General features: G+C 33.7%; 1 protein-coding gene across 13 annotated transcripts in view; it reads left to right on the forward strand.

Moving 5' to 3' along the window:
• MIPOL1 (mirror-image polydactyly 1) overlaps nucleotides 1–16,088 on the forward strand; it is a 540,848-nt gene that overhangs the window by 178,286 nt on the left and 346,474 nt on the right. For all 13 annotated transcript variants that reach the window (XM_074213408.1, XM_074213404.1, XM_074213409.1 and 10 more), the window contains 3 exons: nucleotides 1,607–1,841; nucleotides 3,842–3,977; nucleotides 9,346–9,451. In XM_074213408.1, coding sequence (XP_074069509.1) covers nucleotides 1,607–1,841; nucleotides 3,842–3,977; nucleotides 9,346–9,451 — 477 coding nt within the window. The remainder of the gene's footprint in view (nucleotides 1–1,606; nucleotides 1,842–3,841; nucleotides 3,978–9,345; nucleotides 9,452–16,088) is intronic.

The following is a 16,088-nucleotide window of genomic DNA, read 5'->3' on the forward strand; positions in this document are numbered from 1 at the left end:
TCTATTTTGTTTCACAGAATCAGGCCCAGATCCATACATGTCCTTATATTCTGCATCTACCCATGTTCAATCCAGTTTATCTAATTTCTTAAATGGTATTTCCTCTTTTTTCTCTACATTGGATTCTGGATACTCCTCAGATTCCTTGGGATAGGACACATTTTTTTAAATTGATATTTTACTTTACCCAATTACATGTTATGAAAATTTTCCAATATTCATCCACTTGCATATTTACAAGTTACACAGTTTAATTCCACCCTCCCTTCCCACCCACTCCCCTCAGTGGCAAACTGTCTAGTGAATGTTGTGCATGTGCATTTCTGTTTAACATGTTTGCATATTAGTCATTTTATATATGAGGAGTTAGGACTTAGGGGAAAAAAGAAAGCCATGGAATAGAAAGGAAAAGCATAAGATAATTTTTTTAATTGTGCATATTGTTCATTCAGAGTCTATGTATTTTTTATTTTTTATTTTATTTTATTAGGATAATGAAATTATATTTCCATTTTACTGAATTATTCTGAAATCTAAAGTAATTTAAAAATATCTCTTTTAACTTTATACTTCTAGCTGCAACATATATTTTAAGAACATATATTTTAAGGGATTACTCCATCTAGATGAACTTTCTTTGATCCCCCTTATACAGTTTCCTTAATGAGGAAAATTTTTTCTTATAGTTTTTAAAACATAATTTATATTATTATTTTGATATTTTTATCTCCTCTGCAACATTTCTAATAAGTTCCTTGAGGATGTCAATATTTGTGTCATCTGTAGTTCTGTATGGTGCCTTAAAATGTTGAAATAATATTGAATATATAAAATTTATGGTGTTAAAATATTTATTATAGTCTCTTCTTATTGGGAGATTCCCCAGTGAGAAATACTATTCTTTGTATAGAAGATTGGAATCCTCTTTATAAGTTCTCTTCAACCTCCTTTTATTCTATAACTCAGCTACCACAGGAATTAGGAAAGTTTTACTTCCCATTTGAAAGCCAAGAATCATTTGTATTATATTATATAAGCTATCTCTATAGTTAGCACTTAGACATGTTTATTTGATTTGCTGATGGAAGTGTTTGCTTTTTGAATTTTATATTTATATTGAGCTTTCCTCCAAGAGTTTAATATTAGATCCTTAGAAAATGCTTCTAATATAGGTAGTATCTACTAGCGAACTCAGCAAAAAAAAAAAAAATGACGTAAAGAAAAAGAAAAAGTGATGCAGCTTTGCTAACATAAAGTAAGGAATGAAGTTCACACTTCCTGACATATAATCCAGCACTTACTAGTCCTTATGTGTGTGAATAAAAAGAATGAGTTTGTATCATTTTTATTCTATTTGTCTGACCAACAGAAGGAAAAAAATGGGAAAGAAGAAATGTTCTAAAAATACTCTCCCTAACCATTTATTCTTGGAGTTGAATATTAGCTGCTACCATTATAGGATGAGCTTGCTTGCTTAATAACAATATCATCATAAGCAATCATTATATGCAAAACTAAAATATAATTTCTCTAAATTTCAGATGTATTCATTTTTTTCAGTAATAAAATCAAATTTTATTTCTAACAAGTATTGTTTTATGTACAGAAATAGTTCAAAGTTGCAATGAACAAGAGGAGACTCTATTGAAAAAGATAAATTCACAATCAGTTGACCAGCTTGTTACCAATTCTGCTGGATGCATGCAACATGAACGTAAAGAAGTGGAAAAACTGACCATGTTCGAGGAAACCAAACTTTCAATGGATAATCTGGGATGCTTTCAGGTCATTGACTCCTACCCAGAGGATGATACTACCTACTCTGCTATTGAAAAATTCAAGTGAGTATCAAATACTTTACATTTAAGAGCAGAAGGCAAAATTGGAGAGATTGTTCAATTTGGTTCATATTTCTACTATTGCATTTACATATATATGTATATTATATATATATATATATATAGATGTAAAATTGAGTTTGGGATCTCTAGCATGGTATTCTAACATTTATGTTCCATGCTGTTGAATGGTAATGAGGCATAATGGGTTGCAAATCCTTGGTGTCAAGAATACTTAAATGCTTCAGATGCTTTCTAGCAGTGTGATTGCGCAATGTATTTATACTCTTTGATCGTTATTTCCTTAATTTGAAAGAAAAGATATTTTGTAGATACTTACCTTTTTAGGGTTATGAGAATCAAATGAGGCAATTTACTTAAAATCCTTTGCAAACATTGATATATTTTTTTGTCTTTCATTCTTGAAGAAGACCATAACATCAGGGGAAGTGATGCCATGACAAACACATGAATTGTATTTGAGTGAGGGGATACTGTGCTAGGTCATCAGCCTCACTTTCTCCTCCAGAGCCATCTGGACCCAGTGTCCAGATATGAATCAGGAAGACTTGAAATAGCCCTGGATCACAGTTAAGTGATTTGTCCAGGGTTATACAAGTTATTAAGTCTCAAGTGTCTGAGGCTGAATTTGAACTCCCATTCTCCTGACTCCAAGGTCAGTATTCATTCCACTGCACCACCTAACTGATCCCCAAATTATATATGAAACATCTCCAATTTTTAGAACAACTCAATATGAATTAAATGAATATTCACAGAAAGGGTTATATCGCTTCCCCCCCCATCTGTTTAATCTGGGCAAGTAGTTCAAGGTACCCCTTAATTTTCAGTACCATTGATTTTGCCTTAATTGATAGATTCCTTTTTTTCAGAATGCTTTGAAGGACAAAGTGTTTGATGTTGTTTTGAGTAGTTTATTTGAAGGAAAAGGGATTTTTTGACCTATTTAGTAGTGAATTTAGGCTCCTGGATGAAGGTGAAAAGGTGCTTTCATCCTAACTCTATAGAAAATTGTAGGTCTTCATTAGATGTCTCCAAAGAGGGTCAAAATTTAGTAGTATTCTCATGGAGGGCTCTAGAAAGGAGGAATTTTTACTGGTAGGAATGAAAACACTAAATTTTTGGTGCTATCTCTTGAGTCTTGGCTTAGATTGCACATAAGAAGCCTCCAAATTTTTAGTTATTTTTATTCATATAGTCCAAACCTATGAAAGAGATTTCTCAGTGTTGGACATAATCTGACTAATGAAGCTGATGTTCCTGGAATGATTCCTGGCCTTCTCAATTATCTTATTCAAGAATTTTTTTTTATGAATTCTCAGGAAATCATTCCCCAACCATTTAAAAATAATTGTTTATATTGATATTTATTTTATTCATTTTAAGATCCTGCCTTTTCTAGGGCAATTTTGAGATTATTTTGAAAGACCCTCCAGAAAATTTTTGGGAATTTGTCACCAAGGGATGTGATATAATGGGAGCTTAGATAAATTCCTATGCTATTGCAGTTTTTGTGACAACAGCCCAGCCTCTGTACCATCCTTGGTTTAATCTTACAGGCAAGCCTAATAGTTTGAATTATAAAAGGATTGGTCTGGAATCAGTGAATATACTCATAAATATTTTCCTGTGTTGTAACTGCTTATTAGATGTTCCCTTCATTTTCTAACTTAGTGGCTATTTAAGGATAGATATGTTTTAATCCTTTGCTTTCAAGTATTATGCATTTTAAATTTCATTTCTTAAAATCATTGTAATTAGATTTTTATTGTTTACCAGTGCCTGATACAACAGCAACAACAAAAATTTGAATCTCCTGGATAAAGTCAAATTTATATTTAGTTCACAATAAATAGAAAACTTCATATCCTTATCATTTTTTCATCAGATACTTTCCTCATCAGAAAAGTTAAAACATTTCTGTTATATCCTATATGATGATAATGATACATCTTTTGACATTTTTGTTTTCTTTATTGCAGTATCATAGAACATAGAAGCAGTGATCTTCTCTGTGATTTAATGACACCTTGCAAAATTACAGAAAATGTGGATAAAGACAAAACTATATCACTCCTCTTAAAAGAATTGAACATTCTCAGGACAAGCAATAAAAAGGTATATTATAGTGGATCTAATAACTGTATAAAATGCTTTTAATTGTTAAGTTACTTTTAATACTTTAACAATGGATCTATAGTTTTACCTTTTGGCCTTTAAGCATAGGTTTAAATTCAAGGATTGACTCAGGGGGATTTTGTTTTTGATAATATCTTTCATGTCTTTCAAGCCATTGATGTCTCTGAACAGGTAACTAAAATAGAATTTTTTTTTTTAGGTTTTTGCAAGGCAAAGGGGGTTAAGTGGCTTGCCCCAGGCCACACAGCTAGGTAATTATTATTAAGTGTCTGAGGTTGGATTTGAACTCAGGTACTCCTGACTCCAGGGCTGGTGCTCTATCCACTGTGCCACCTAGCTTCCCCAAAGAAGAATTTTCAAAAAAAATGTCATTGATATATTCCTGTGATTTCTTTCAGAACTGTCCAATGTGAGATGTACAAAAATCAGTTTACAAATTTTTATGATTTTTTTCTTTTTCTTTTCTAGTTTATGCCCTGTATTTTACCTCTCTAATATTTGTAATTGAGTTTAATGTATTGAGATTTGACAAGTTTTTTTTTCCCCTTTGTTTTTCCTTAGGCAATTTCATTATTCCTGAATTAAGGAAAAAATGTTATTTCCCTGCCTTCTTTGTGACCATTGATCATAATGGCCTTCTCTATTTTATTACTACTTCTACAATTCTCTATATTCGAATATTTCTATTTATCATACTTTATCAGTTTTACTTTGTTGTATCATTCATATCTTTATCAGGGTAATAGTATATGTGCAGCTATTTTACTTTGCATAGACTCATTTATAAAATATTATGGAAAGCAACAGTTTCAATTTGTATTTTTTCCTAATATTTATCATCATTTTTTTAATGTACCTGTGATTTCATTGATATAAAGAGTCATTAGGGGCAGAGCCAAGATGGCGACAGGAGAAGATCCTCTCTTAGGTGCTCGCTTCTGATATTTTCAAACTTATGAAATAAGGACTCTAACTGAATTTTCGAGAGACAGAATCCACAGCGGGATCCAGTGAGGCAATTCTCCAGCCCAATGTAAGCTGAAAAATAGCAGAAATTTTCCACTCCTCGGGGTTAGAGGGGTGGCCCACTACAGTGAAGGAACTTCAGCCTTCTGGAGGCAGCCCCAAGTCACTGGGAGCTGCCAGCAGGGGCAGTTTCCTGACTTACACCCTGGGGAGCACCTGGAACAACTTGGGGTATCAGCAGGGGGGACCTCTGCCAGAGCGAGCATGTGAAGCCCAGCCCTCAGGGCACTCAACGAGCAGGGTGGCCACGGCAGCCCAGATCCAGGAACCAGAAGCAGGCAAGAGCCCCCAGGCATGAGTACTTAGCCTAGGTAGGAGAGTGGGGAGAGACTGCCAAACTCTGTTGTCTGTCCCTGGAACAGGACTCTGGGACTCAGACCACATTCAGATCCTGATCACAGGCTAGGCTACCCATAGAACAGCAGTACCCCCCCCCCCACCTCAGCCCCCATGGCATAGGGGTGTGTTTGTGGTCATTCACAGACCAGGAGGGAAGATAGAGCCTCACACACAGAGATCCTTGTGGGGGGGGTATCCTAATAATACTTTAAAGCTCAGGAAGCACCCCAAAACCAGGCACAGGCTGGAGAAATGAGTAAGCAGAGAAAAAAGAGGAACACTATTGAGAAATACTTTGTCTATGATCCTAAGAAGGATCAAAATACTCAATCTGAAGATGAGGAAGTCCAAGCTCCTGCATCTAAAGATTCCAAGAAAAACAGAAATTGGGCTTAGGCTATGACAGAGCTCAAAAAAGACTTTGAAAATTAAGTGAGGGAAATAGAAGAAAAATTGGGAAAAGAAATGAGAGAGATACAGGAAAAACATGAAAAAGGAGTCAGCAGCTTAGTCAAGGAGATCCAAAAAGATGCTGAAGAAAATAGCATGTTAAAAACCAGCTTAGACCAAATGGATAAAACACTTCCAAAAGTTATTGAGGAGAAGAATGCTTTAAAAAGTAGAATTGGTCAGATGGAAAAAAAATATATAAGAAAGCTCTCTGAGCAAAACAAATCCTTCAGATGTAGAATGGAACTGAGGGAGGCTGCTGATTTTACAAGAAATCAAGATACAATACTTCAAAACCAAAAGAATGAAAAATTAGAAGAAATGTGAAACATTTCATTGAAAAGAACAACTGATCTGGAAAACAGATTCAGGAAAGATAATTTAACAATTATTGGAATACATTAAAGTCATGATCAGGAAAAGAGCCTTGACATCATTTTCAAAGAATTACTACAGGAAAAATTGTCCTGATATTGTAGAAGCAGAGGGCAAAATAGAAATTGAGAGAATTCACCAATCTCCCCGAGAAAGAGATCCAAAAAACTCAACCCTCCGGGATATTATAGCCAAGTTCTAGAACTCCCAAGTCAAAGAGAAAATATTATAAGCAGCCAGAAGGACACAATTCAAATATCATGGAGCCTGCAATCAGGATCACACAGGACTTAGCAGCAACTACATTAAAAGCTCGTAGGGCTTGGAATATAATATTCTGGAAGGCAAAAGAGCTTGGAATGCAACCCAGAATCAACTACCCAGCAAAACTGAACATCTTCTTCCAGGGGAAAAGATGGACTTTCTTTGAACCAGGGGAATTTCAAATGTTCCTGTTGGAATGGCCAGAGCTTAACAGAAAGTTTGATCTTCAAATACAGGACTCAGGTGGAGCATAGTGGGTGGAGGAGAAGGGGAAAATATGAGGGACTTAATGATGATGAACTAAATGTATTCCTGCGTAGAAAAATGACTGAATACTCATGAAATTTCTCATTTAATAGAGCAAGTAGAATGAGCTTTTATAGATGAAGCACAGGAGAGAGCTGAATTTGAAGATATGATATAGTGTAAAAATGGAGTCAATGGCTAAAAGGGAAATGTAATGGGAGAAAGAAAAAGGAACAGTGGAATAGGCTAAGATATTTCATATAAGATTTTTTTTATTGCAATGAGCTATTGCAGTGATATGGAAAGGGGAAGGGAAGGGGGAATGAGGGAAGCTTCAGTCTCATCAGAGGTGGCTAGGAGAGGGAACAGCATATATACTCAATGGGGTATAGACATCTAGAGTAAGAAGGAGAGAAGGGGGATAGGGGAAGGGGGGGATGTGAGTGAAGGAGGAGAGGATGGACTATGGGGGCTGAGTGGTCAGATATAACACATTTTCTTTTTTACTTCTTGCAAGGGGCTGGGATCGGTTGGCCTGTCCGGAACCATAGGGCTGGGTGGATGCTGGGCTTAAGGCGGGGTATGTGGGCTCGGGGCCTCTTGGCCCCAGGGCTGGGGAATCTGTCTGCTGCACTACTCAGCTACCCTACAGCACATTTAAGAAGAGGGTCTACAGAGTGAAAGGAGAAAGAAAATATAGTATATGGTAGTGGGGAAGTACGAATGGAGGGAGTTGCGATCAGCAATGGCAGTGGTGGAAAAATATGGAAGTATCTTTTGTGATGAACTTATCATAAAGAATGTGATCCACCCATGACAGAGCTGGAGGTTTTGGAACACAGACTGAAGCACATTTATTATCATTATTATTATTATTATTATTATTATTATTATTATTATTATTATTATTTGGGGGGCGGTTTGCAGGGCAAATGGGGCTGGTTTTCTTGCCTGAGGTCACTCAGTTGTCTGGGGCTGGATTTTGGCTCGTGTGCTCCTGGCTCCAGGGCCGATGCTCCATCCACTGTGCTACCTGGATGCACCTATTATTATTATTATTTTTAATTTTAATTTTTTTTCTCTTTACTTTGTCGCTCATGCAAGTCCAAATATTTTTTTGGGGGGGTGGGAGTATTATGTTTACTTTTAAACAAGAATATTATATTCTTATAAACAAGAATGTATAAAAAATCATTTGTGCAAAAATAAGAATAAATAAATAAAATTTGAGAAAGTTATTAGAAAGGAATCCTTTCTTTTTAAAAAAAAATTATTTTTTTGAGTTTTACAATTCCCCCCCCCAGTCTTGATTCCCTCCCCCCCACCCCCCCACAGAAGGCAACCTTTTATTCTTGATATTGTTTCCATGTTGAATGTGATGAGAGAGAAATCATATCAAGGAATCATTTCTACCAATACAGGCATGTGATTAGTCTGAAACTTAGAGCCTTAGAAAATTGTGTAGGGTCAGTAAGAAGCCAAGTGACTTATACAGGGTCACATGGTCATTACGTGTCAGCAGTGGAATTTCAGTTTTGATGACTCTGATGGTAGGTCTTTATCCATTATCTCATACTGGCTCTCAGCATGCTTTAAATGACTCTTGTATGTTTTAGAATACTCTATTCTTTTTATTTCTTTATAATTAAAATACATTGTGGGGAAATTTGAGACTTTCTTTAAGGAATAGGTTTCATAACCTGAGATTTCAGGTAGTCCATGAACTATATGAAAGGTTTTTCATTATATTTTGAGAGCTTTATTCTAACTTAATTTTTTTTCATTTGTAATCTTATGTTTAATTTTATGCATTTAAAAGCATTATTCAAAAGGGCATCCATGGCTTCAGTATTCATGCCACAAAAAACCTTAGTAACCCTGTTATAAGACAACAAAAGAATTGATGAAAATCTAGAAAATAAGAAAAGAAAATAAATATTAAGGGAGAATTCAATAAGAGTCTTGAATAGATGGAGCAATTTTATACGAGCAAGAGAGAGAAAAGCAGCTCATTCTTTCAGTCAATCTACAAATATTTATCGTATGTCTGCTATATAGCAGGCATTGTGTTAGTATTTCAACTTGGTATAGGACAAGAAGATCCTTGAATAGCAGTAGAAAAGGTTTAGATTAGACTTTAGGATTAACTTTCTAACTTTAAGAGTTATGAGATATTGTAATGAACTAATAAGTAAAGTTGTAAAAGAATCACTTTCTCATTTTTTTAAAGTATGTTCAATACCATTGTTAGTGGAAAGTCTTATAAAAACAGAAAAAATGACTTAGATTAACTCCTGAGATATTTTCAGTTCATTTAAATATATCATTTACTAAGTACTTACTATGTTCCTGATTCTTTTTGGTTCTTTAGTCAACTTGATTCTTGGTGGTACTTATTTGTTTTAATGTTATTTTTTGCCTTGACAAAAATTTCAAAGATTTTTGTTGACTTTCTATATAATGAATAAAAAACTTTTGATGAATGTGGAATATGATAAAATCCTTATTATATTTCTTACAATCATATTTAGAGACACCATGCATGATTAAACTATGCATTTGATAGAAAATATAAAGTTTTTTTTAATTGATTATTTATGTCCTGGAAGCCAATCAAATAAAAATTTTCATTTCAACATGTTTTCAGCTTCAAGAAAAACTGGCTCAAGAAGGTAAAGAACTGAAGACATTAAAGCTTGAGCTGGAACTCCTGGAGAGAGCAACAGAAGCTAAAATTGCTGAGAAGACAGCAGGTATAGTAGATAAGTATTTGATAGTTGGCCATATGGATCACATATGAGGATGTGATATGACGTGGCTTGGTGAGTGTTAGCTTGTTTGCAGAAGGAGGGGAGATCTGACAACAGGGCTTTTGTTTTTTTTTTTTTCTTCTTCTGTTTAGAGTTGCTTAGAAAATAGGTGGCTTTAACATCCTGGTACTGGTATTAGTGAGAGCTTTACCTGTATTCATACTGATTTGGGCATTAAATGCATTGTTAACACCATGTCAATCCAATCACAAAAAGGTTGTTTGTTTTGTTGGAAAGGCCTGAACAAACAAGACGAAATAATGATTACCAGGACCTCTACCTTTCCACCAGCAGTTCAAATACCATTTATTGTTTTAGCTTGTTCAGAGAAATATTTCTCCTTTGTATGGAGATAGTCATATTCATTACCAAATGAAACCTTTAGTTGATTCAAAATTTTGTTTTCTTAGTTAATGAATTTTCATCAGAAAAAGTGAAAGGAGATAATGTGTTTCTAAAAGAAGATTAAAATGTGATTTTTTACAGGTGAAAGGTTATGATTGGAAATTACTGTTTTTAAGGAGTTAGTGTATAAATATAATTTTAAGAGTTTTTACTATAACATTATTATATAGATATAACTACAAAGTTATAAAACAGGCAAATTAGATATAGTTTATCTTAACATTCTCATTTTAATTAGAATGTCTTTAAAAGTGATTAGAAAACAAATCACAAGAATATAATTTTTTTTATTGTAGGAATTTCTCACTCATCCTTAATCTCATTTGGGCAATCTAATGTAGAATTTCACTATTTAATATCATTTTATTGGTAAGAAGATATCTTGCCTAGAAAATATTGTTGGAAAGAAAATATCACTAGGAAAATAAAACAAAGAAGACTATAAGTAAATTCTCCAGCTGAATACCAGATGGTTGGCTTTTCCCATAATGTCAAACTTCCATGAATGTGATTTTTCATCTTTTAATGGGAATATGGGAATTACTATATTTAAAAATGTTATTGTGAAAATGAGGGATTTGAAAAATATGGTTACAAACTAATTTCTTAGTACTTTGGCCCCCAATCATTTATGCAAAGAATTTTAATTTTATTCCATGCCATATGTTTATTTTGAGATGTTGTTTATCCCTGTGTGTTATGAAAGTAACAATAACAACTCACATTTATATAGTGCATTAAACATTTACAAAATGTTTTCCACACAGCATTCCTCATAATCCCCCTTCTGACAGATGAGGAAATTAAATCCAAAAGAGGTTAAATAATTTGCCATGATTTATATTATTCATATGGAGCCAAAACTTTAATCAAGGTTTTCTGCCCCAAACCTAATCTTCTTTCTATTATACCATTCTGCTTATAAACAATGGAAAACTGCCTAGTACTTGTTAGAACTAAAAAGAACTACATATACATATATATATATATATATATATATTTATATATATTTATGCATAGTTTAGTTTAGTTATAGTATAGTTTAGCCATATATATGTATATGGCTTTTTATGTATTCGTTCATATATAGAGGAAAAAACTCAACAGGTGATAATAATATGCCATTTAAATAAGAGTAGATATTTTCTCCAAATGGTTAATGCACAAACCAGGACTAACTTAATGACTAATATTGTTTTATCTGTTGTTAAATGCTGAAATATTTAGATTTGTTTTTGAGTTAGAGATTATATATTTATCATCTTAATATATATTGTGTATCATATATCATCTTAATATATCAAAATTAAATATTAATTTAGAGTAATGAAATTAAATTATTTGCAAAGATTTCTTTCATACTTTTTTCTGACTCTCTATTTTTGTAGCCTTAGGAAAAATTATACATTTTAACTATTTTTAATTATTCTCTTTAATAAAGTAAAGACAAAAACAAGTTTTTAAACATGGAAAAACACTATTTTCTAAAATATGTGCATATACATTTATTTTCATGCATATAGCTTCTCTCAGTCTAGCAGTAATGAGAATGTTCTGTTTAAAATGTAAGAGAGTGTTGTGTAGTCTTCCCAAAGTAGAGAGTATTAAAATCCTCAAGAAAGCCTTGGTGACTTCAGTGACTCAAGAAGTTCAATAAAACTGATCCTCAAATGAACTTTTGAACCTTTACATATTGTTCAGTTACAAACTGCCTTATAAATAGCTCTCTCATTTGCCTGTGTGCCAAAATATTGTTGTTTTTTTTTTAAATTATGTCAGGATTTTGAAAAGGAAAGAAAAAAGCACTATAAATGGTGATTGCATTATAACTAATATTTTATTTCACTATGAGACAAAACATTGAATCTATAAGGATGGATATTTATGTTTTTATTGCAAGGCATATAAACACATTTATAAAACAAAACTGTTAGAATAAATTTTGGTAGCACATAAATACTTTACAAGCAACTAACCTGTTTAACTAGGTAAGGAAAATGTGTTAAAATAGAATCTCACTTAAATGCAAGAAAAAGCAAGAATTGTAAAACTCAAGACTTCTTTGACTATTTATTCCTAAGACCATACAAGTATCTTAATTGTTAAAATAATTTAAAATATTGGTGAAAATAGGAAGCAGTTATGATATTTTGGGCTGTGTTTTGATCTCAAAGTAATTTAGCTCTATAATAGCCCTTTATAATCAGGGCAAACTATGAAATTTGTAATATTGAGATTGCCAAATCTTGCTTTGTTTCCTTGCTCAAACCCTTTATATTTATCTTTGTTTTTATTTGCATCCTGGTGGTAACACTCAATAAAAATTTATTAAGATTCAATAGACACTTACTGAGCATCATCTATGTGAAAGGAACTCCACTGCATCTTGGGAATTCAAAAACAACAATCCAAACCAAAAATTATTCTTGCCCCCATGGTGTTATATTCCACTCTGTTATACATTTGTGTTTTTTCCTGTTTAGGAACTTTCACTATGAAGTATGGGCATACAAAATGATGCCACACCATAAATACCAAGTATTCATGCTAGAGGCAATAGTGGGTCATTGAAGATTTTTTAATTAGGGCAATCATTTAAGATTTTTTAATTAGGAAGTGCCATAATCAGATCTGTGTTTTTGAACAGTTGTTTTGTTTTGATTTGGAGTATTGATTCAAAAGAAGAAAGACTAGAATCAAGGAGAGAAATTAGAAGTTTATTTCATTATCCAGTTTGAGCAGTGATGTGAGAGAAAGAGAGAGGGAAGTGGGGTGAGCAATATTGTGAGATGTTGTTTGTCCTTAGTTCTTGAAAAAGACCATGACTTCAGGAGGTGATGCCATGACAAGCAAGTGAATTGCATTTGAGGGGTTACTGTGTTAAGTCAGCAGCTTCACTTTCTCCTCTGGAACCAACTGGGTACAGTGACCAGGTGTGATGGATATGGCCTGGAGGTTAGGCAATCAGGGTTAAGTGACTTGTCCAATGTCACACAGCTAATAAGTGTTAAGTGTCTGAACCCGGATTCTAACTCTTGTCCTCCTGGCTCCAAGGCCAAGTACTTGATCTTTCACAAAATATTATAAGATAGAATTGACATAGACATAGAAGACAAGAAGACATAGTGCAAGGTGGGGGGAGGGGGAAGAACTATTTAATTACAGTATTAACCACCTACTTAATCCATAAGGCTCTCTGCTAGATGTAAAAGGCAAGACAAGAAATAGTCCCTGTGTGCAGAGTACTTTTATGAGTCTCAAGTAACAAACCCAAGTAATTGTTAGCATAGTGGCACTCTTTTTGTAAAATATTTTTTATTTTATTTTTTCTAATTACATGCTTAAGTAGTTTTCTGCATTCATTTTTTTATAAGCTTTTGAGTTCCACATTTTCCTACCTTCTCCCTCCCTTCCTTCCCCCTCCTGAACCTGATATAGGTTGTTCATGTACAATTGTGTTTAATATATTTCTATTTTGATCATGTTGTGAAAGAAGAATTAGAATTAAAGGGGATAAAAATATGAGAAAGAGAGAAAAACATAAACGAAGTTCTAAAAAAGTGAACATAGTAAGCTTTGGTCTACATTCTGAATGAGGATGGCATTTTCCATCACAAGTCTTTTAGGATTGTCCTAGTGACACAATTTTTTTTTAGGTTTTTGCAAGGCAAATGGGGTTAAGTGGCTTGCCCAAGGCCACACAGCTAGGTAATTATTAAGTGTCTGAGACCGGATTTGAACCCAAGTACTTCTGTCTCCAGGGCCGGTGCTTTATCCACTGCGCCACCTAGCCACCCAACCTAGTGACACTCCTAAGAGAAACATTTTAGAATAAATGTTTAGGGAACATTATAATAGATTCCCTTTTAAATGAGTTTAAGTGAATTTGATATATATATAGTGCTTTTGAAATATTCATGGGACCTCTAGGTGAAGATTTTGGCTATACAGAATTGAAATTCAAGAGACTTAATGTCTGTACATTTAGATCTGGGAATCAGCTCCATAGAGATGATAATCAACATTTGGGAACTTAAGAAGCCATAATGATTGATAGAAAATTTATAAAATAATAGCGAGCAAGTGTAGACCCTTGGGGGACACTTATAGTTAGTATATGGGAGATTGATGATGATCCAAGAAAAGAAGACTCAGGAGTATTTATAAAAGAGGAGTTGTTCAACTTAGCAGAAAAGTAAGGGGTCTTCTGGAAGGAAGTAGTAGGAAGGCTATGGATTTAGTAATTAAAAATGTTTTTTGTAATCTTGGAGAGAATAGCTTCAATCAGTTGACCAGGCTATGTTTTGATGGCTCGAGAAGTGATTGAGAGGTGCTTGGGAGGTGAGATTACAGATAATGTAGACAATCCAGCTTTTTTATAATTTTGAGTGAAAGAGAGGGAGAGAGACAGAGAGAAGAAACCAAGACAGACAGAGAGAAGTCAGGTTTGATCTGAGGTTTGGCTTGAACAAAGAAAATGGCTAACTCTTTTTCTGAGATTAGAGGAGGGGAATAGAGTTGTTTGGGAGAGAACAATGGAAGCTCAGAACAAAAACAGTAAAAGAAGAGGTGAAGACTAATGAGAGGGAGGCTGATGTAATAAAGACAAAAATTAGGAAGTAATAACAGGATTATTCTTCATTAATGAGGACTTCCTCCATCAGGGCTCAGTAGCATGAAATTATAGGTAAAAGACTGACTGTAAGGAAGATGTACTGGTTATTTATGGGGTCAAGATTAGGAATGACTCAAAAGTAAAAAAAATAACTGCAATAATGGACTGGGATTGCAGAATAAGGAAGAGTAGAATGAACAGAGTTCTAGTAAGAATAATAGGGAAGATAAAAACATGTATACAAATGATAAAAGTGATTATGATACAAGGTATAAAGTTGAGTAGCAGAGACAGTTGAGAGGAAAGATGGAGCAGATTTTCTGAACATACTAACTTTTCTGCAAATATAGGTTATTCTTCAGTCCTGATTTGTGCTCATCCCATTGATTTTTACCCATTGTGAACTGTATTACTTCTTATTGCCTGTCTTTGCTTAACAGCTCTTAATACTACCATAAATTTTCCATGAAATTTTCTTTTTAAGAATTTAATGTGGTCAAATAACTCTATTCACTATAACAATTTGTCTGTCATAAAGGTGATATGTATAGGGGCAGCTAGGTGGTGCAGTGGATAAGGCACCGGCCCTGGAGTCAGGAGTACTTGGTTCAAATCCGGTCTCAGACACTTAATAATTACCTTGCCTTGCCAAAATCTAAAAGAAAAAGTGATATGTATATATAGAATCATAGACTGTGAATCCTGGAGAAAGAACATCTAGTGTAGTGGCTTCTTTCTTCTCCTACTCCTCAATTTCTTCCCTCTCCTTCTCCTCACCTTCTCTCTTCCTTCCTCTCCCCCCTTCTTTCTCCCTTCTCCCTCACATTAGAGAGGTAAAGTTATTGGTCTAAGGTCACATAATTAAGACCATTACTTAGTTATCATTTAGATTTGAAACAAGTATCTTGACTCCTATTCTAGGATACTTTCTTCTACAGGTCTTGCAGTATTGTTTCAGTATGTGATTTTCCTGAGTTCAGATATGGAGCATATTCCTCCCCCCCATATATGTAGGAAATTTCAAGTTATATTGTAATGGTATTTATATTTGCATGTCAGGAGTGGGTGGTATATGTATTACATCTTCCTTATCCTTTCTTCTCTAGAGGAAGTAGTAATTTGGACAATTAGGAGGAAGTCAACCTTGTGCCTTGTTCCATTCATATTGGTTTCTTTGCATTCTTGCTATTTTTCCCTTTCAATTTAAACATTCTTAATATTTGATTAATATAACCATAGCACATATTTATGCTATCTTGTCTTTGGTAATACATATTTACATATGCATATAATGTGTATATGTATGTATCTATATGTATACATGTGTGTGTATATATATATGTATATATATGTCCATATAAAATCTTTGTCTAGGTCAATTTGAAATTTCTTTTACTATTGGGTGCTTTAACTTTTTTATCTTTGAGTTTCTAATTTCAAAATCATTGTAATGTCATCATTTGTATGCCATCAGAATGAATGGTGCAATGTACCATTTCACTGTTAAATGATGGAAAGCAACTTGAACTCATAAATATGTAGTTAAATAATCTGAAAAAT

This window comes from Macrotis lagotis, chromosome 1, assembly GCF_037893015.1.
Source record: "Macrotis lagotis isolate mMagLag1 chromosome 1, bilby.v1.9.chrom.fasta, whole genome shotgun sequence".
Taxonomy (NCBI): Eukaryota; Metazoa; Chordata; class Mammalia; order Peramelemorphia; family Peramelidae; genus Macrotis; species Macrotis lagotis.